Source organism: Anolis sagrei, chromosome 12, assembly GCF_037176765.1.
Source record: "Anolis sagrei isolate rAnoSag1 chromosome 12, rAnoSag1.mat, whole genome shotgun sequence".
Taxonomy (NCBI): Eukaryota; Metazoa; Chordata; class Lepidosauria; order Squamata; family Dactyloidae; genus Anolis; species Anolis sagrei.
The window spans coordinates 1,599,725-1,624,011 of NC_090032.1; the positions used below are offsets into that span (position 1 = coordinate 1,599,725).

Genomic DNA, 24,287 nt, shown 5'->3' on the forward strand with positions numbered 1-24,287 from the left:
ATTACTTAGCGTCGCACATTGAATTTATTTCCCTTCATTCATCGAAGAGGAAGAGAGGGAAAAACACACAACAAACCAAACAACAAGATCCAGGCACAGACCGCCTCGGAATCAGGAAGCAAAGGCTGCAAAACAGAAAGGAAAATAGCCAAATAATAATAATAATAATAATAATAATAATAATAATCCATCTATTTCAGGAATGGATGCTGTCCGTCTTTGGGTGCGTCTACACTGCAGGATTAATGTGGTTTGGTGCCACTGTGGTTGCCATGGCATTGTGCAACTGGGATCCTAGGCGTTGTAGTTCCCCAAGGCCTCCCCTTCCAAAGATTGCATACTACAAATCCCATATTCCCATCGCATTGAGCCGTGGCGACTAAACGGGTGTCAAACTGCATTGTGATGGGGATTCTGGGCACTGTAGTTCCCCAAGGCCTCCCCTTCCAAGGAGTGCAAACTACAAATCCCATGATATCTATATATCTATATATACTGTCAATATACTATATAATACCTAGCTACGTATACTATTTATAGACTATATCCATAATTATCTATATTATAATAGCTATGATATCTATCTATCTATCTATCTATGCTACATAATATCTATCTATACCATATCTATCTATATACTATCTATCTATATACTACATAATATCTATACTATCTTACTATATCCATCTATTTATACTATCTATCCATATATACTACATAATATCTATCTATATTATCTATCTAGACTATATCTACATATACTATCTATTTATCTATACTATCTTTCTATTATACTACATAATATCTATCTATACTATCTATACTATATCTATCTATCTATCTATCTATACAATATAATATATATATATATATACTATATATATCTATCCATATATACTACAAAATATATCAATAATATCTATCTATCTATCCATATATACTACATAATATCTATCTATATTATCTATCTAGACTATATCTATATATACTATTTATCTATAGTATATTTCTATATATAGTACATAGTATCTATCTATCCTATCTATCTAGACTATATACTATTTATCTATACTAACTATTTATCTATACTAACTTCTCAGGTTAAATAGTATAGACTATCTATACTAACTTTCTATATATACTATATACTACATAATATATAATACATAATATCTGTCCTATCTATACTATATCTATCGATACTATCTATCTACATATACAATATAATATCTATATATACTATATCTATACTATCTATCAATATATACAACAAAATATCTATCTATATTATCTATCTAGACTATTTCTATATATACTATTTATCCATGCTATTTCTATATATACAACATAATATCTATCTATTTATCTATACTATATACTATCTACTTAGGCGATCCCTCTTTGGACGAGTAAGATGGTCTTCCCTTATGCATTTCCTTGTGGGTTCGTAGGTGGCTGTGGAGCCCTCTTCGTGACCCACATCTTCTCCCACAGTGAGGGCATTGGTTTCCAGGTGGAAGGCGGTCCCGGTCAGGGTTGGATTGACGCACCTTCCTCCTGGCACGTTTCTCTCTTTCACCCTCCACTCGTGCCTCTTCGAATTCTGCAGCACTGCTGGTCACAGCTGACCTCCAGCTGGAGCGCTCAAGGGCCAGGGCTTCCCAGTTCTCAGTGTCTATGCCAGAGTTCTTAAGGTGGGCTTTGAGCCCGTCTTTCAATCTCTTTTCCTGCCCACCAACGTTCCGTTTTCCATTCTTGAGTTCGGCGTAGAGCAATTTCTTTGGGAGACTGTGGTCGGGCATCCGGACAACGTGGCCGATCCAGCGAAGTTGATGTTGGAGGAGCGTCGCTTCAGTGCTGGTGGTCTTTGCTTCTTCCAGCACGCTGACATTTGTCTGCTTGTCTTCCCAAGAGATTTGCAGGATTTTCCAGAGGCAGCGCTGATGGAATCGTTCCAGGAGTTGCATGCAACGTCTGCAGACAGTCCACGTTTCTCAGGCATAGAGCAGGGTTGGGAGGACAATAGCTTTGTAGACAAGCCCCTTGGTCTCCCTACTATGGATGTCCCGGTCCTCAAACACTCTCTGCTTCATTCAGGAAAATGCTGCACTCGCAGAGCTCAGGTGGTGTTGTATTTCGGTGTCGATGTTGACTTTGGTGGAGAGGTGGCTGCCAAGGGAGCGGAAATGGTCCACATTTTCTAATGTTACCCCATTAAGCTGAATTACTGGCATTGGAGAGGGGTTGGCTGGTGATTGCTGGAAAAGCACCTTGGTTTTTTCAATGTTCAATGACAAGCCGAGCTTCTCGTATGCTTCTGCGAAGGTGTTTAGAGTGGCTTGTAGATCTTCTTCTGAATGTGCACATACGACATTGTCATCAGCATACTGGAGTTCTATAACATGTTTTGGCTTTCAGTCTGCTGAGCTTATTGGCTGGTGACTGCTGGAACAGCACTTTGGTTTTCTCGATGTTCAGTGACAGGCCGAGCTTCGTGTATGCTTCTGCAGAGGTGTTTAGAGTGGCTTGTAGATCTTCTTCTGAATGTGCACAGACGACGTTGTCATCAGCATACTGGAGTTCTATAACATGTTTTGGCTTTCAGTCTGCTGAGGTTATTGGCTGATGACTGCTGGAAGAGCACTTTGGTTTTCTTGATGTTCAATGACAGGCCGAGCGAAGGTGCTTAGAGTGGCTTGTAGGTCTTCTTCTGAATATTTATTTATTTATCGTGTCATCAGCAACCATTGTATTACAATTCTAACAGAGCAAAACAAACACAGAGGTTAAAAAGAAAAGAAAAAAAAAGAAAGAGAAAAAAAAAACCACACAGATTTTGTAAATTTGATATTTGGTTAAATGTCCTTTGACCAGTGTCTGGCCACTTGGAGTGCCTCTGGGGTTGCCGCAAGAAGGTCCTCCATCGTGCATGTGGCAGGGCTCAGGGTGCATTGCAGCACGTGGTCAGTGGTTTGCTCTTCTCCGCACTCACATGCTGAGGATTCCACCCTGTAGCCCCATTTCTTAAGATTGGCTCTGCATCTCGTGGTGCCAGAGCGCAATCTGTTCAGCGCCTTCCAAGTCGCCCAGTCTTCTGTGTGCCCAGGGGGGAGTCTCTCATCTGGTATCACCCATGAATTGAAGTGCTGGGTTTGGGCCTGCCACTTTTGGACTCTCGCTTGCTGGGGTGTTCCAGCGAGTGTCTCTGTAGATCTAAGAAAACTATGTCTTGATTTAAGTCGTTGACGTGCTGGCTGATACCCAAACAGGGGATGAGCTGGAGATGTCTCTGCCTTGGTCCTTCCACTATTGGCTGCCACTTCCCGGCGGATGTCAAGTGGTGCTATACCAGCTACGCAGTGTAATTTCTCCAGTGGTGTGGGGCGCAGACACCCCGTGATAATGCGGCATGTCTCATTAAGAGCCACATCCACTGTTTTAGTGTGATGAGATGTGTTCCACACTGGGCATGCGTACTCAGCAGCAGAGTAGCACAGTGCAAGGGCAGATGTCTTCACTGTGTCTGGTTGTGATCCCCAGGTTGTGCCAGTCAGCTTTCGTATGATATTGTTTCTAGCGCCCACTTTTTGTTTGATGTTCAGGCAGTTCTTCTTGTAGGTCAGAGCACGGTCCAAAGTGACTCCCAGGTATTTGGGTGCGCTGCAATGCTCCAGTGGGATTCCTTCCCAGGTAATAATCCTCAGAGCTCGGGATGCTTGTCTGTTCTTAAGGTGAAAGGCGCATGTCTGTGTTTTAGATGGATTAGGGATCAGATGGTTTTCCCTGTAATAGGCAGTAAGAGCACCTAGAGCTTCGGAGAGCTTCTGTTCTACCATCTCAAAGCTCCCTGCTTGAGCAGTAATGGCACGATCATCAGCATAGATCAAACTCTCTGTCCCTTCTGGCAGTGGCTGGTCATTTGTGTAGATGTTGAACATGGATGGAGCAAGCACGCTCCCCTGAGGCAGGCCGTTCTTCTGTTTCCGCCATCTGCTTCTCTGGCCCTGGAACTCAACAAAAAAGCTCCTGTTTTGTAGCAGGTTTCCTATGAGGCGGGTGAGGTGGTCGTCCTTTGTGATATTATACATTTTTCTCAGGAGGAGGCGGTGGTTCACAGTCTCATAAGCTGCTGACAAGTCTATGAAGACAGCTCCTGTGGTCTGCTGCCTTTCAAAGCCATCTTCTATGTGCTGGGTCAGGTTCAGCACTTGCGATGTGCAGCTTTTGCCTTTCCTGAAGCCAGCTTGTTGTGGGATCTGACAGGGGTCTACTTTTTCCATAATTCTATGCAAAATAAGTCTCTCCAGAACTTTGTAGAGGTGGCACAACAGGGAGATTGGTCTGTAGCTTTTTGGGTCATTACGGTCTTTGCCTGGCTTCAAGATGGCGATGACTCTTGCTTTCCTCCAGATTTTGGGGATCTGACAGGATGCAGTGCAGTTGTTCATCAGCTCCAGCAGCCAGCGCCTTGCTTTTGGACCAAAGTTCTTGATTTGTTCCATCCGTAGATCATCCAAGCCAGCTGCTTTGCCATTCTTACATTTGTTGAGAGCCATGTCCAATTCAGTAGATGTAAAGGGTTCATGGAGGTTGTTGTTCTCAATCTCTGGTTGTCTGGCTATTGGTTGTCTGGCTATTCTTCTGAATGTGCACAGACAATGTTGTCATCAGCATATGGGAGTTCCATAACAGATGTTTTGGCTTTCAGTTTTGACTCTTGGAAGGGGACTTTGGTTTTCTCGATGTTCAATGACAGGCCGAGCTTCACGTATGCTTCTGTGAAGGTGTTTAGAGTGACTTGTAGATCTTCTTCTGAATGCGCACAGACAACATTGTCATCAGCATATTGGAGTTCTATAACAGATGTTGTGAATCTATATACTATCTATACTATATCTATATATCTATATATAATATCTATATCTATCTATCTATCTATCTATCTATCCATACTATCTATATATACTACATAATATCTATCTCTCTATCTCTCGATTTATCTCTCTATCTCTCTATCTATCTCTCTATCTATCTATCTATCTATCTATCTATCTATCTATCCTTCTTTCTATCTATCTATCTATCTATCTATCTATCTATCTATCTATCTATCTATCTATCTATCTATCTATCTATCTATCTATCTATCTATCTATCTATCTATAGATTCTAACAACCATCTCAGAAGGAAAATCTAATCTATCTCTATGAAGCCTTCCCGGAATGGTTTGCAGGACTGAAAACCTAAAGGGACGTATCACTCTTTACTTTTTACTAAGTCTACGGCGCATCCCCTCGAAGCCACGCCCCTTCGGCGCCGATTGGTTGCCGCGCGCCGCTTTACGTCCCACCCCCGCGCTCTGATTGGCGGCGCCTCCCCAGGCGGGCTTTTCCGGTTCCGGCGCCCGCTCTTCCTTCCCCTGGCTCGCACAACTCGCTCGTTTGTTTCCCCCCAAAGCGAGCCACTTCCGGTCTTGGGCCTCCCCCTCCCTCCTTCCCTCAGCCCCCCCCCCTCACTGGGCTAGGGACCCCTTTTTTGGCCCTTTTGGGGTTTCCTCAGGAGGAGCCCCGCCTTCTGGGGGCCCAAGCCCCGCCCCTTCCTCTCTAGGCCCCGCCCCTCGAGGCAGCAGAGTGACAAGCCTCCCTCCTCAAGCACAGTCTACCCCCAAATTGGATCTCAGTCATTTAAAGGCAAAGCACCCCCTTTTACCCCCCCCTCTTCAGTGTAAGGGGGAGAAGCAGAAGGGGGGGATCCCCTCCCCATTGGGCTTGGCCCCTTCCCCATCCAGGTCTGAGGGCCCCCCAAGATCCCCTGGTTTTGGAGGGGGCTCCCCAGGAAGGAAAGGGGGGCCTGGGCCACCCCACCCCCCCAAAACAAGGTGGCCATGGAGACGCAGAAGGGGAAAGGGGGTGCCACCCCGGCCACAGGAGGCAAGTTGCTGATCTACACCAGTTTGGATGCCAAGGATGAGTTAGAAGAGGTAGGTCCAAGGAGGGAAGGAGCAGAATCATCATAATATATAATCAACATAATAATCATAATAACAATATACCGCTTTCCTCTCTGTCAAATAATACTTAAGTTGGGGGCCACAAGTTGCTGATACAGACCAGTTTGGATGCTAAGGATGAGTTAGAAGAGGTAGGTCCAAGCAGGGAAGGATCATAATAATAATAATAATAATAATAATAATAATAATATACTCAACATAATAATCATAATAACAGTATACCGCTTTCCTCTCTGTCAAATAAGAGTCTTATACTTAAGTTGGGGGGACCACCAGTTGCTGATATGGACCACTGATTGGATGCCAAGGATGAGTTAGAAGAGGTAGGTTCAAGGGGGAACAAAATATAATAATAATAATATATAATATAGAATCAACATAAGAATCATAATAACAATATATCGCTTTCCTCTCTGTTCAATAAGAGACTTATACTTAAGTTGGGGGGAGTTAGAAAAGGTAGATTCAAGGGGGAACAAAATATAATAATAATAATAATAATAATAATAATAATAAACAATATAATAATCATAATAACGATATAGCAGAGATAGGTCCAAGGAGGGAATTATACACACACACACATACACAACATAATAATCATAATAACGATATAGAAGAGATAGGTCCAAGGAGGGAATTATACACACACACACACATACACAACATAATAATCATAATAACGATATAGAAGAGATAGGTCCAAGGAGGGAATTATACACACACACACACATACACAACATAATAATCATAATAACGATATAGAAGAGATAGGTCCAAGGAGGGAATTATACACACACACACACATACACAACATAATAATCATAATAACGATATAGAAGAGATAGGTCCAAGGAGGGAATTATACACACACACACACATACACAACATAATAATCATAATAACGATATAGAAGAGATAGGTCCAAGGAGGGAATTATACACACACACACACATACACAACATAATAATCATAATAACGATATAGAAGAGATAGGTCCAAGGAGGGAATTATACACACACACACACATACACAACATAATAATCATAATAACGATATAGAAGAGATAGGTCCAAGGAGGGAATTATACACACACACACACATACACAACATAATAATCATAATAACGATATAGAAGAGATAGGTCCAAGGAGGGAATTATACACACACACATACACAACATAATAATCATAATAACGATATAGAAGAGATAGGTCCAAGGAGGGAATTATACACACACACATACACAACATAATAATCATAATAACGATATAGAAGAGATAGGTCCAAGGAGGGAATTATACACACACACACACATACACAACATAATAATCATAATAACGATATAGAAGAGATAGGTCCAAGGAGGGAATTATACACACACACACACATACACAACATAATAATCATAATAACGATATAGAAGAGATAGGTCCAAGGAGGGAATTATACACACACACACACATACACAACATAATAATCATAATAACGATATAGAAGAGATAGGTCCAAGGAGGGAATTATACACACACACACACATACACAACATAATAATCATAATAACGATATAGAAGAGATAGGTCCAAGGAGGGAATTATACACACACACACACATACACAACATAATAATCATAATAACGATATAGAAGAGATAGGTCCAAGGAGGGAATTATACACACACATACACAACATAATAATCATAATAACGATATAGAAGAGATAGGTCCAAGGAGGGAATTATACACACACACACACATACACAACATAATAATCATAATAACGATATAGAAGAGATAGGTCCAAGGAGGGAATTATACACACACACATACACAACATAATAATCATAATAACGATATAGAAGAGATAGGTCCAAGGAGGGAATTATACACACACACACACATACACAACATAATAATCATAATAACGATATAGAAGAGATAGGTCCAAGGAGGGAATTATACACACACACACACATACACAACATAATAATCATAATAACGATATAGAAGAGATAGGTCCAAGGAGGGAATTATACACACACACACACATACACAACATAATAATCATAATAACGATATAGAAGAGATAGGTCCAAGGAGGGAATTATACACACACACACACATACACAACATAATAATCATAATAACGATATAGAAGAGATAGGTCCAAGGAGGGAATTATACACACACACACACACACACACATACACAACATAATAATCATAATAACGATATAGAAGAGATAGGTCCAAGGAGGGAATTATACACACACATACACAACATAATAATCATAATAACGATATAGAAGAGATAGGTCCAAGGAGGGAATTATACACACACACACACATACACAACATAATAATCATAATAACGATATAGAAGAGATAGGTCCAAGGAGGGAATTATACACACACACACACATACACAACATAATAATCATAATAACGATATAGAAGAGATAGGTCCAAGGAGGGAATTATACACACACACATACACAACATAATAATCATAATAACGATATAGAAGAGATAGGTCCAAGGAGGGAATTATACACACACACACACATACACAACATAATAATCATAATAACGATATAGAAGAGATAGGTCCAAGGAGGGAATTATACACACACACACACATACACAACATAATAATCATAATAACGATATAGAAGAGATAGGTCCAAGGAGGGAATTATACACACACACACACACACACACATACACAACATAATAATCATAATAACGATATAGAAGAGATAGGTCCAAGGAGGGAATTATACACACACATACACAACATAATAATCATAATAACGATATAGAAGAGATAGGTCCAAGGAGGGAATTATACACACACACACACACACAACATAATAATCATAATAACAATATAGAAGAGGTAGGTCCAAGGAGGGAATTATACACACACACACACAACATAATAATCATAATAACAATATAGAAGAGGTAGGTCCAAGGAGGGAATTATATACACACACTCCACGCACACACATATACATATATATACACAACATAATAATCATAATAACAATATACTGCTTTCCTCTCTGTCAACAAGAGTCTTATACTCCACTTCTCACACTACTTAAGTTGGGGTGGATGACAAGTTGCTGATATGGACCAGTTTGGATGCTAAGGATGAGTTAGCAGAGGTAGGTTCAAGGAGGGAAGAATCATAATAATATATAATCAATATAATAATCATAACAATATACTGCTTTCCTCTCTGTCAAATAAGAGTCTTATATTTAAGTTTCTAAGTCTTATACTTAGAAAAGGTAGGTTCAAGGGGGAAGAAAATATAATAATAATACTAATAATCATCAACAATATAATAATCATAATAACAATATACTGTGGGGAATAAAATAATAATAATAAATCAACATAATAATCATAATAACAATATAGAAGAGGTAGGTCCAAGGAGGGAATATTATATATGCACACACACACAACATAATAATCATAATAACAATATGTCGCTTTCCTCTCTGTCCAATAAGAGTCTTAAACTTAAGTTGTGGGGGACAACAAGTTGCTGATACGGACCACTTTGGATGCTAAGGATGAGTTAGAAGAGGTAGGTTCAAGGAGGGAAGAATCATAATAATATATAATCAATATAATAATCATAACAATATACTGCTTTCCTCTCTGTCAATAAGGGTCTTGTACTCCACTTTTCACACTAGTTAAGTTGGGGGAGAGGTCAAGTTGTTGATATGGACCAGTTTGGATGCCAAGGATGAGTTCGAAGAGGTAGGTCCAAGGAGGGAAGGGGCATAATAATATATAATATGTAATCAATATAATAATCATAGTAACAATATATTGCTTTCCTCTCTGTCCAATAAGAGTCTTAAACTTAAATTGGGGGGAGTTAGAAAAAGTAGGTTCAAAAGGGAAGAAAATATAATAATAATAATAATAATAATAATACTAATCATCAACAATATAATAATCATAATAACAATATAGAAGAGGTAGGTCCAAGGAGGGAATTTTTAATATATATATATACACACACACCCGCACACACATATATACACACACACACACACATATAACACACAACATAATAATCATAATAACAATATAGAAGAGGTAGGTCCAAGGAGGGAATTATACACACACACACACATATATATATACACAACATAATAATAATAACAATATATCTGTCAATAAGAGTCTTATACTCCACTTTTCGCACTAGTTAAGTTGGGGGAGACGACAAGTTGCTGATATGGACCTGTTTGGATGCTAAGGATGAGTTAGAAGAGGTAGGTTCAAGGAGGGAATAATAATAATAATCATAATCATAATCATAATCATAATCATAATAACAATATAGAAGAGGTAGTTCCAAGGAGGGAATTATATATATATATATATATATATATATATATATGTATGTATATCTCAACATAATAATCATAATAACAATATACCGCTTTCCTCTCTGTCAAATAAGAGTCTTATACTCCACTTTTCGCACCAGTTAAGTTGGGGGAGATGACAAGTTGCAGATCCGCACTAGTTAGGATGCCAAGGATGAGTTAGAAAAGGTAAGCCCAAGGAGGGAATAATCATAATCATAATCATAATAACAATATAGAAGAGATAGGTTCAAGAAGGGAATAATAATATATAATCAACATAATAATCATAATAACAATATACTGCTTTCCTCTCTGTCGATAAGAGTCTTATCCACTTTTCATACTAGTTAAGTTGGGGGGACAACAAGTTGCTGATAATGGACCAGTTTGGATGCTAAGGGTGAGTTAGAAGAAGTAGGTTCAAGGGGGAATAATAATAATAGTAATAATAATAATAATAATAATAATAATATATAATCAACATAATAATCATAATAACAATATACCGCTTTCCTCTCTGTCAAATAAGAGTCTTATACTCCACTTTTCACACTAGTTAAGTTGGGGGAGATGACAAGTTGCTGATCCACACTAGTTAGGATGCCAAGGATGAGTTAGAAGAGGTAGGTTCAAGGGAGGAATAATCATAATAATGATTATTATGAGCTCTGTGAGTGCAGCATTTTTCCGAATGGAGAAGAGAGTGTTTGAAGACTGGGACATCTGTACGGAGACCAAGGTGCTTGGTTATAAAGCTATTGTCCTCCCAACCCTGCTACATGCCTGCAAAACGTGGACTGTCTACAAATGTCAACATTGACACTGAAATACAACACCACCTGAGCTCTGCGAGTGCAGCATTTTTCCAAATGAAGCAGAGAGTGTTAGAGGACTGGGACATCTGTAGGGAGACCAAGGTGCTTGTCTCCCTACTATATGTCTCCCTGCTATTTGTCTGAAACGTGGACTGTCTACAAACGTCAACATTGACACTGAAATACAACACCGCCTGAGCTCTGCGAGTGCAGCATTTTTCCAAATGAAGCAGAGAGTGTTAGAGGACTGGGACATCCGTAGGAAGACCAAGGTGCTTGTTTATAAAGCTATTGTCCTCCCAACCCTGCTCATCGCCTGCGAGATGTGGACTGTCTACAGACGTCACATGCAACTCTAGAACAATTCCTCTGAAAAATCCTGCAAATCTCTTGGGAAGACAAGTGGAAAAATGTCAGTGTGCTGGAAGAAGCAAAGACCACCAGCACTGAAGTAATGGTCCTCCGCCATCAACTCTGCTGGACCAGCCATGTTCTCCGGATGCCCGAAAGCAGTTGCTCTACTCTGAATTCAAGAACAGGAAATGTAATATTGGTGGAGAGGAAAAGAGATTGAAAGATGGGCTCAAAGCCAACCTTAAAATCTCTGGCATAGACACCGAGAACTGGGAAGCCCTGGCCCTTGAGCGCTCCAGCTGGAGGTCAGCTGTGACCAGCAGTGCTGCAGCATTTGAAGAGGCACAAATGGGGAGCGAAAGAGAGAAACTTTTCACATTTGTTAAAATTGGATGCCAAGTTTAATAATAGTAGTAGTCATCATATAAAATAAAAATAGTTATAATAATCGCACAAGGTGGCCATAGTCATGCTCTGGACTTCCTCTTTCTTCTCTCCTTCCTCTTCTCTTCTTCTACCATCACCTTCCCTTCTTTCAGTCATCTATATAAATAGAAATGTAATGTTCGTTTGTGGGATTAACAGAACTCAAAAACCACTGGACGAATTGACACCAAATTTGGACACAAGACACCTATCGGGGCAATGTATGACCTTCACTCAAAAAAATTGATTTTGTCATTTGGGAGTTGTAGTTGCTGGGATTTATAGTTCACTTACAATCAAAGAGCATTCTGAACCCCACCAACGATGCAATTGAACCAAACTTGGCACACAGTTCTCCCATGACCAAGAGAAAATACTGAAAGGGTTTGGTGGGCAGTGTCCTTTGGTTTTGGAGTTGTAGTTCACCTAAATCCAGAGAGCATACAACGATGGATCTGGACCAAACTACACGAAGACTCAATATGCCCAGATGTGAACACCGGTGGAGTTTGGGGAAAATAGAATCTTGACATTTGGGAGTTGTAGTTACTGGGATTTATAGTTCTCCTACAATCACAGAATATTCTGAACCCCACCAACGATGCAATTGAACCAAACTTGGCACACAGTTCTCCCATGACCAACAGAAAATACTGGAAGGGTTTGGCGGGCAGTGTCCTTTGGTTTTGGAGTTGTAGTTCACCTACACCCAGAGAGCACTGTGGACTCAAACAATGATGGATCTGGACCAAACTCTACACGAAGACTCCACATGCCCAGATGTGAACACTGGTGGAGTTTGGGGAAAATAGAATCTTGACATTTGGGAGTTGTAGTTACTGGGATTTATAGTTCTACAATCACAGAGCATTCTGAACCCCACCAACAATAGAATTGGGCCAAACCTCCCACACAGAATCCCCATGTGGGCCACAGCAATGTGTGGCAGGGGACGTATAATAATAATAATAATAATAATAATAATAATAATAATGGCATGGACCCAAACAGGAAATGCCCACTTGTTTTTCCTGGCCATAACTGGGTTTCTTTGCTCCTTTTCAGCGGCTGGAGCGATGCATGGGCACCGTCACGTCGCTCACCAGTGGGGTCTCGGAGAGAGAAGCCAATGACGCCCTCAATGCTCACGTAAGTCTCCCGTATTCGATGCCATTGCTGCATTCGTCTGTTTCAACATCTCAAAAGAGCATTGGGAATCACAGAAGATCCTTGCAGAAAAGCTTTTGCTGGACTCCAGTCCAAAACGTACCCTTCTCTGGAGGTTTTCAAGCAGAGGCGGGATGGCCATCCATTGGGAGGGCTTGGGTTGTGTTGGGAGGGCTTGGGTTGGCACTTGGAGTGCTTCTGTTGGGGACGGGCAGTGTTGGTCTGCGGTTGGGTCACTCCTCCCTTGCCCTCTCCTCTCTTCAGGTTTGCAAAGGAGCCCCCCAGCACGAGGAGGTGTGCCTGGGGCTGTTCACCCTCATCCTCACGGAGCCGGCTCAAGCACAGAAGGTAACGTTCCCTGCTTTGTTGACCCAGAAAGGCTTCTTTGCTTCCACGCTGGGCTTCTTCATCATGCAGATAAACAGCGTAGTTCTCACTGAGTTTCCTCTCACACCAAACTTAACACAGTAGGCTTTGACACACAGCAGCTTTCACACTGGAGCAGTGTTTCTCAACCTGGGGGTCGGGGAGGGGGGGCAGAGGGGACGCCAAAGATCATCATTTTCTGGGTTACTCTAAGTTTTTCGGGCTGTATGGACATGTTCCAGAAGCATTCTCTCCTGATGTTTCACCTGCATCTATGGCAGGCATCCTCAGAGGTTGAGAGGTCCATCGGATGGATGGATGGATGGATGGGTGGGTGGGTGGGTGGATGGGTGGGTGGGTGGGTGGATGGGTGGGTGGGTGGGTGGGTGGGTAGGTGGATGGATGGATGGATGGATGGATGAATGAATGAATGAATGGATAGACAGATGGATGGATGGATGGATGGATGGATGGATGGATGGATAGACAGGCAGGCAGGCAGACAGATGCATGCATGGATGTATAGATAAATAGATGCATGGATGGATGAATGGATAGATGGATGGATGCATGGGTGGATGTATAGATATATAAATAGATGCATGGGTGGATGAATGGATGCATGGGTGGATGCATGGATGGATGGATGGATGGATAGATAGATAGATAGATAGATAGATAGATAGATAGATAGATAGATAGATGCATGCATGGATGGATGGATGTATAGATAAATAGATGCATGGATGGATGAATGGATAGATGGATGGATGCATGGGTGGATGCATGGATGGATGGATAGATAGATAAATAGATGCATGGATGGGTCAATGAATGGATGGATGAATGGATGGATGGATGGATGGATGGATAGATAGATGGATAGAATAGATGCATGGATGGGTGGATGAATTGATAGACAGACAGACAGACAGACAGATAGATAGATGCATGGATGGATGGATGGATGGATAGATAGATAGATAAATAGATGCATGGATGGGTGGATGAATGGATAGACAGACAGACAGACAGATAGATGCATAGATGGATGGATGGATGCATGGATGGATGGATGGATAGATTGATAGATAGATAGATAGATAGATAGATAGATAGATGCATAGGTAGGTGGATGGATGGATGGATAGATAGATGCATGGATGGATGGAAAGTAACCCTTTATACACCTCCTGTCAAATCAGCACTTTTAATCCTTGTACCCACCTTTTGGCCCGGCCCAATTTTATTGTGATTTAATGTACTGTGCTTGTTGTTTACTTTGCTTTAATTTGTTTTAATTGTTTGATTTGCTTGATTGTATTGTTATGTTGTGTTGTTGAGGCCTCGGCCTGTGTAAGCCGCATCGAATCCTTTGGGAGATGCTAGCGGGGTACAAATAAAGTTTAATAATAATAGATAGATAGATAGATAGATAGATAGATAGATAGATGCATGGATGGATGGATGGGTGGGTAGGTTAGGTAGGTAGGTAGGTAGGTGGGTGGGTGGGTGGGTGGATGGATGGATAGATAGATAGATAGATGCATAGATGGATGGATGGATGGATGCATGGATGGATAGATAGATTAGATAGATAGATGGATAGATTCAGTTTCATCTTGTCTCCTGCCTATGTGTCATCAGTCTCCTGTGCTATGTTAATAATATAATATAATGTAATATAATATATTGTATATACATATAATATTTATAATATTATAATATAATGTATTCTACTATTACTAATAATAATAATAAGATATTATAATTATATATTTTATATTACATGTAATATTACTAATAATATTACAATATAAAGGTATAGTACAATATAGTAATATTTAATATTGATATTATGCTATGCTCATAATATAGCACATTGTATGTCTATATATCTTGTAAGCTGCTCTGAGTCCCCTTTGGGGTGAGAAGGGCGGCATAGAAATGCTGTAAATAAATAAATAAAAAAGAAACTAGGAAAATGGGGTTTATATATCTGTGGACTCATCTTGTTGTGTTTCAAATAATAATAATAATAATAATAATAATAAAGTATTTGACTCACTGCCACATTGTTGGATCATCAAATGTCTAGATGTCATCGGGATTTGTGAAAATCTTAGAACAAGCCAGTAAAGGTGGTCTAAGTGGTGGTCGGCACACTGGGCGTAGTGCCTAAAGACTTTGGCCTGCACTTAAACACAATTCGCGCTGACAAAATTACCATCTGCCAGCTGCAAAAGGCCACCATAAATAATAATAATAATAATAATAATAATAAAATAATTAGTAAATAATTAGTAAATAATAATAATAAAAATAATAAAGCATTTGATTCACTGCCGCATTGTTAGATCATCAAATGTCTAGATGTCATCGGGATTTGTGAAAATCTTAGAACAAGCCAGTAAAGGTGGTCCAAGTGGTGATCGGCACACTGGGCGTAGTGCCTAAAGACTTTGGCCTGCACTTCCCCAACGTGTGATCCAACACAAAAGCCAGCAGCGTGACCTTGTTTGTTGTGGACTAATCTTGTTGTTTTTCGGGCTGTATGGCCACGTTCCAGAAGCATTGTCTCCTGACATTTTGCCTGCATCTATGGCGAGCATCCTCAGAGGTTGTGAGGTCCATTAGAAACTAGGAAAATAGGGTTTATATATCTGTGGACTCATCTTGTTGTGTTTCAAAATAATAATAGTAATAATAATAATAAAGCATTTGATTCACTGCCACATTGTTAGATCATCAAATGTCTAGATGTCATCGGGATTTGTGAAAATCTTAGAACAAGCCAGTAAAGATGGTCTAAGTGGTGATCGGCATACTGAGCTGTATGGCCACGTTCCAGAAGCATTCTCTCCTGACGTTTTGCCTGCATCTATGGCAGGCATCCTCAGAGGTGGCGAGGTCCATTAGAAACTAGGAAAATGGGGTTTATATATCTGTGGACTCATCTTGTTGTGTTTCAAATAATAATAGTAATAATAATAATAAAGCATTTGATTCATTGCCACATTGTTGGATCATCAAATGTCTAGATGTCATCGGGATTTGTGAAAATCTTAGAACAAGCCAGTAAAGGTGGTCTAAGTGGTGACCGGCACACTGGGCATAGTGCCTAAAGACTTTGGCCTGGACTTGCCCAACGTGTGATCCAACACAAAAGCCAGCAGAGTGACCTTGTTTGTTGTGGACTAATCTTGTTGTTTTTCGGGCTGTATGGCCACGTTCCAGAAGCATTCTCTCCTGACGTTTTGCCTGCATCTATGGCAGGCATCCTCAGAGGTGGTGAGGTCCATTAGAAACTAGGAAAATGGGATTTATATATCTGTGGACTCATCTTGTTGTGTTTCAAATAATAATAATAATAATAATAATAATAATAATAATAATAATAAAGCATTTGATTCACTGCCACATTGTTGGATCATCAAATGTCTAGATGTCATCGGGATTTGTGAAAATCTTAGAACATGGGGTTTATACTGTATATCTGTGGAATATTGGCTCTGCGAAAACACATCCTGAAGAATAACGGACACGATAGCGGACATTGCCTCCTCCGCAAGCCTGTCCTGCCGTCCCTCCCTCCTTCACCCTTTGCTTTTAATTAATATTCCCTAATCTTTCTTCTCTCCGTTCTTGGCCGCCCGGGCTTTTATCTCCTGCCCCGAGTTCAAAGCAACAGCCGCCTTGACATTGTTTTGGGGCCAAGCCATTCTGATTTATGCGCCTCCTCCGCCGCCAAACGGCCTGTGTTCGGGTTGAAATATCGAGCCCGGCGGTGGCAGATCATGACGTGGTTTGATTCCTTGGTCTGTTGTCAAGCTTGGGAGGGAGATAAGAGGCGAAATTAGCACATGAAGGCATTGCTGTTGTGTACTTTTGGGTGGGAGCACCTCCGTACTTAGCCACTAGCCGTCCCCTGCCACATGTTGCTGTGACCCAGTCTGTGTATATGTGTTTTGTGTGTGTATATGTGTGTATATTTATTTATTTACTGCATTTATATGCTGCCCTTCTCACCCCGAAGGGGACTCAGAGCAGCTTACAAGATATGTATACATACAATATATTATATTATTAGCTGTACCCGCCACGCATTGCTGTGTTTTGTCTGTTTGTTAAAAATGGAATACAATTGTCTGGATGAAACTGACACGATAAAAAATAAAATAATAATAATAATAATAATAATAGCCATATAATAATAATAATAATAATAATAATAATAATAGCCATATAGCCCGAAAAAACCCACAAGAACTGAGTGATTCCGGCCATGAAAGCCTTCGACAATACATAATAATAATAATAATTATTATTATTAGTATTTGTATGACCCGTTTTAATGTGTTTTCATCTTAGGTCAATTGTGACTTTATCTATGTACTTTCACAGTGTGGTAACTTACCTTGAGAACAGGTGGGCAAATAATAATAATAATAATAATAATAATAATAATAACAACAACAATGCCAAGGGGATTGGCACATTCTCCTTTGCATCCCAAAGTATTGAGAGAAACTGTCTCTGTATTTCTCTATGTATTTTTCACAGTGTAGTAACCTACCTTGAGGACAGGTAGGCAACAAATAATAATAATAATAATAATAATAATGCTAAGGAGATGGGGACATTCTCTCTTGTGTCCCATAATAATGGGAGAAACAGTCCTTATACTTATCTATGTACTTTCACAGTGTGGTAACCTACCTTCCGGACAGGTAGGCAACAAATAATAATAATAGTAATAATAATAATAGTAATAACAACAACAACAACAACAACAACGCCAAGAGGACTGGCACATTCTCCTTTGCATCCCAAAGTATTGAGAGAAACTGTCTCTGTATTTCTCTATGTATTTTTCACAGTGTAGTAACCTACCTTGAGGACAGGTAGGCAACAAATAATAATAATAATAATAATAATAATAATAATAATAATAATAATGCTAAGGAGATGGGGACATTCTCTCTTGTGTCCCATAATAATGGGAGAAACAGTCCTTATACTTATCTATACACTTTCACAGTGTGGTAACCTACCTTCCGGACAGGTAGGCAACAAATGATAATAATAATAGTAATAATAATAATAGTAATAATAACAACAACAACAACGCCAAGGGGATTGGCACATTCTCCTTTGCATCCCAAAGTATTGAGAGAAACTGTCTCTGTATTTCTCTATGTATTTTTCACAGTGTAGTAACCTACCTTGAGGACAGGTAGGCAACAAATAATAATAATAATAATAATAATAATAATAATAATAATAATGCTAAGGAGATGGGGACATTCTCTCTTGTGTCCCATAATATTGGGAGAAACAGTCCTTATACTTATCTATGTACTTTCACAGTGTGGTAACCTACCTTGTGGACAGGTAGGCAACAAATAATAATAATAGTAATAATAATAATAGTAATAATAACAACAACAACAACAACAACAACGCCAAGAGTACTGGCACATTCTCCTTTGCATCCCAAAGTATTGAGAGAAACTGTCTCTGTATTTCTCTATGTATTTTTCACAGTGTAGTAACCTACCTTGAGGACAGGTAGGCAACAAATAATAATAATAATAATAATAATAACAATAATAATAATAATAATAATGATACTGCTAAGGAGATGGGAACATTCTCTCTTGTGTCCCATAATAATGGGAGAAACAGTCCTTATACTTATCTATGTACTTTCACAGTGTGGTAACCAATAATAATAATAATAATAATAATAATAATAATAATGCTAAGGAGATGGGGACATTCTCTCTTGTGTCCCATAATAATGGGAGAAACAGTCCTTATACTTATCTATACACTTTCACAGTGTGGTAACCTACCTTGTGGACAGGTAGGCAACAAATAATAATAATAATAATAATAATAATAATAATGGGAGAAATGGTCTCTGTACTTCTCTATGGACTTTACACAGTGTGGTGATAACGAGTAGTAGTAATAGGAAAAACAATAATATCAACAACCAGAAGCCAAGGGGACTGGCACGTTCTCTTTTGTATCCCAAAATAATGGAGGTCACGACAAGGGAGGAAGTCATTGGTGAAGACATTTCCCCGTTAATGTTAATTTGTGCTGCTAAATGTCAAGGGATTGTCTCCGTCCAAGAGGTTAATGAGGCCTCCAAAGAAACCTTTGAATCAGATGACAGGGCACTGGCCACCTTTCCTCCATCACGCTCTTTCCAAATGTTAAATGCCCACCTGACCACTGGACGATGAACAATGTCATATAATTGAGGGCAAAACCTTGGAAGGAAACATGTGGATGGCCCTGCAGAAGTGAAATCACGGCTCTGGGAGTCCACAGTGATCTCTGGAAGCAGGTGAACTACAACTCCCAAACTCAAGGTCAATGCCCACCAAACCCTTCCAGTATTTTCTGTTGGTCGTTGGAGAACTGTGTGCCAAGTTTGGTTCATTTCCGTCGTTGGTGGGGTTCAGAACGTTCTTTGATTGTAGGTGAACTATAAATCCCAGCAACTACAACTCCCAAGTGACAAAATCAATTTTTTTTGAGTGAAGGACATACATTGGGCTGTTAGGTGTCTTGTGTCCAAATTTGGTGTCAATTCATCCAGTGGTTTTTGAGTTCTGTGAATCCCACAAACGAGCATTACATTTTTATTTATATAGATATACATATAATGTTTATAACATTATAATGTAGTGCAATATAATACTAATAATAATATGATATTATAATTATATATTTATATTACATGTAATATTACTAGTAATATTATTATTATTACTATTGTAATAATATTATTACAATACTATAGTAATAATATTATTACAATATTAATATAGGAATATTATTACTATATTAATATTGTAATAATATTACAATATAATGGTATAGTACAATATAGTAGTTTTTAATACTGATATGCTAATAATATAATATACTCTGTGTGTGTGTGTGTGTGTATCTATATCTTGTAAGCCCTTCGGGGTGAGAAGGGCAATATATAATAATAATAGTAATAATAATAATAATAATATAAATTTATTTATTTATCATGTCAGAAGCAACCAGACATTTGTATTACATTTTTAACAAAACAAACAGACAAAACACAAAGTTTGCAAGCTTGGTAGTTGATTAGATGTCCTTTGACCAGTGTCTGGCCCCTTGGAGTGCCTCTGGTGTTGCCGCAAGAAGGTCCTCCATCGTGCATGTGGCAGGGCTCAGGTTGCATTGCAGCAGGTGGTCAGCGGTTTGCTCTTCTCCACACTCGCATGTCGTGGACTCCACTGTGTGGCCCCGTTTCTTGAGGTTGGCTCTGCATCTCGTGGTGCCAGAGCGCAGTCTGTCAGCGCCTTCCAAGTCAACCAGTCTTCTGTGTGCCCAGGGGGGAGTCTCTCATTGGGTATCAGCCATGGGTTGAGGTTCTGGGTTTGAGCCTGCCACTTTTGGACTCTCACTTGCTGAGGTGTCCCAGCAAGTGTCTCTGTAGATCTTAGAAAACTATTTCTAGATTTAGAGTCGTTGGCGTGCTGGCTGATACCCAAACAGGGGATGAGCTGAGGATGTCTCTGCCTTGGTCCTTTCACTATTGGCTGCTCCTTCCCAGCGGATGTCAGGTGGTGCAATACCGGCTAAGCAGTGTAATTTCTCCAGTGGTGTAGGGCGCAGACACCCCGTGATAATGCGGCATGTCTCATTAAGAGCCACATCCACTGAGATGTGTTCCACACTGGGCATGCATACTCAGCAGCAGAGTAGCACAGCGCAAGGGCAGATGTCTTCACTGTGTCTGGTTGTGATCCCCAGGTTGTGCCAGTCCGCTTTCGTATGATATTGTTTCTAGCACCCACTTTTTTCTTGATGTTCAGGCAATGCTTCTTGTAGGTAAGAGCACGGTCCAGAGTGACTCCCAGGGATTTGGGTGCGTTGCATTGCTCCAGTGGGATTCCTTCCCAGGTAATCATCCTCAGAGCTCGGGATGCTTGTCTGTTCTTAAGGTGAAAAGCACATGTCTGTGTTTTAGATGGATTAGGGATCAGCTGGTAGGCAGTAAGGGCACCTAGAGCTTTGGAGTGCTTCTGTTCAACCATCTCAAAGCTCCCTGCTTGGGTGGTGATGGCACGATCATCAGCATAGATGAAGCTCTCTGTCCCTTCTGGCAGTGGCTGGTCATTTGCGTAGATGTTGAACATGGATGGGGCAAGCACGCTCCCCTGAGGAAGGCCGTTCTTCTGTTTCCGCCATCTGCTTCTCTGGCCCTGGAACTCAACAAAAAAGCTCCTGTTTTGTAGCAGGTTTCCTTTGAGGCGGGTGAGGTGGTTGTCCTTTGTGATACTATACATTTTTCTCAGGAGGAGGCGGTTGTTGACAGTATCATAAGCTGCTGACAGGTCTATGAAGACAGCTCCTGATAATAATAATAATAATAATAATAATAATAATAATAATAATAATAATATGTCAATAATAATATGTCAATAATAATAATAATAATAATAATAATAATATCACACAGTCCTTGGGAAGTGTTTGGCTTGTGATTTTGTGTTTTTCAGGCCTGCTGGTATATTTTGTATATTTTATGTTTGCCTCTTTTCGTCGGCTATTTTAGCCTTGTGTTTGGGTTCCATCCATTCTTTGGTGAGATCTCCGAGCGAGCGAGCGGCGTGCAAATGCTTCCCTTGACAAGTGTGCTTGGCTTCTGGCTCACAATGTAAATAAGAGGGGACCCCCCCCCCCCCCCAAAGGCCATTTGGAGCAGAAATATTTCCCTCTTTGCCGTTGTACATCTTGGAAAAATCCAAGCTCTGGCAGATTTATGACCCTCTCTAAGCACTTGGCTTCGCTCTGTGTATATTTTGCATTGCGCTTAATGGGGAATTGTTTCCAAATCTCCGTCGGTTGGGCTTGGCTCCTGTAGACAAGGTCGGAGTGAAACTCCTTTGCTTTCTTGCAGCTTTCTGATTTTTCCCAAATGGAATTAGTCTTGTTTCCAAAACCCTCTCTGTGTTTCCTTCGTTAAAGTTATTGGTAATTACTATTATATATATATATATATATATATATATATATTAATGCAAAAACTACTATCAATTTGAAACAAAAAAATTAAAAACACCAGCACCAGAATCTTTTTTAGAATATATATATATATATATACACACACACATACATACATACATATATACACACACACACACATACATACATACATATACATATATATATACACACACACACTATAAAATCTAGTGTGTATATGTATGTGTATATATGTGTATATATGTATGTATGTATGTGTGCATATTATTATTATTAATAATAATATGCACACATATTATCACGGGGTGTCTGCGCCCCACACCACTGGAGAAATTACACTGCTTAGCCGGTATTGCACCACCTGACATCCGCCGGGAAGTAGCAGCCAATAGTGAAAGGACCAAGGCAGAGACATCTCCAGCTCATCCCCTGTTTGGGTATCAGCCAGCACGTCAACGTCTTAAATCAAGACATAGTTTTCTTAGATCTACAGAGACACTCGCTGGAACACCCCAGCAAGTGAGAGTCCAAAAGTGGCAGGCCCAAACCCAGCACCTCAACTCATGGGTGATACCAGATGAGAGACTCCCCCCTGGGCACTCAGAAGACTGGGCAACCTGGAAGGCGCTGAACAGATTGCGCTCTGGCACCACGAGATGCAGAGCCAATCTTAAGAAATGGGGCTACAGGGTGGAATCCTCAGCATGCGAGTGCGGAGAAGAACAAACCACTGACCACCTGCTGCAATGCACCCTGAGCCCTGCCACATGCACGATGGAGGACCTTCTTGCGGCAACCCCAGAGGCACTCCAAGTGGCCAGATACTGGTCAAAGGACATTTAACCAAATACCAAATTTACAAAATCTGTGTGGTTTTTTTTTTCTTTTTCTTTTTAATCTCTGTGTTTGTTTTGCTCTGTTAGAATTGTAATACAATGGTTGCTGATGACACAATAAATAAATAAAATAAATAAATAAATTATTATTATTATTATTATTATTATTATTATTATATTATACTTATAATCACAAAAGACCTAACCCAGGCATGACGGGTACCATATATATATATATATATATATATATATATATACACATACATACATACATACATACATATATATATATATACACACACACACAACCTATATACATTATTATTTTAATATTTACATTATATTTATAATCACAAAAGACTTAACACAGGCATCACGGGTACCATATATATATATATATATATAAAATACATACACACACATACACACACTCACACACACTATATAAATTATTATTATTATATTTATATTTATAATCACAAAAAACCTAACCCAGCCATCATGGGTACTATACACACACATACACACACACACACTATATACATTATTTTTATTATTATATTTATGTTATATTTATAATCACAAAAGACCTAACCCAGGCATCACGGGTACTATACACACACACACACACACACACACACATATATACATACATACATACATACATACATACATACATATACACATATATACACATGATATAAATTATTATTATTATATTTATATTATATTTATAATCACAAAAGACCTAACCCAGGCATCATGGGTACTATACACACACACACACACACACACACACACACACACATTTACATACATACATATACACATACATACACACTATATAAATTGTTATTA

General features: G+C 39.6%; 1 protein-coding gene across 2 annotated transcripts in view; it reads left to right on the forward strand.

Moving 5' to 3' along the window:
* Positions 1-5,380: 5,380 nt before the first annotated feature.
* INTS3 (integrator complex subunit 3) overlaps positions 5,381-24,287 on the forward strand; it is a 65,064-nt gene continuing 46,157 nt past the window's right edge. Inside the window, exons 1-3 of one of the 2 annotated variants that reach the window (XM_067472310.1) lie at positions 5,381-5,981; positions 13,075-13,158; positions 13,441-13,524. In XM_067472310.1, the coding sequence (XP_067328411.1) occupies positions 5,886-5,981; positions 13,075-13,158; positions 13,441-13,524 (264 nt within the window). In that variant the 5' untranslated portion in view covers positions 5,381-5,885. Of the gene's footprint in view, positions 5,982-10,988; positions 11,038-13,074; positions 13,159-13,440; positions 13,525-24,287 lie in introns of those variants that run through there. The other variant, XM_067472311.1, reaches the window with a different exon arrangement.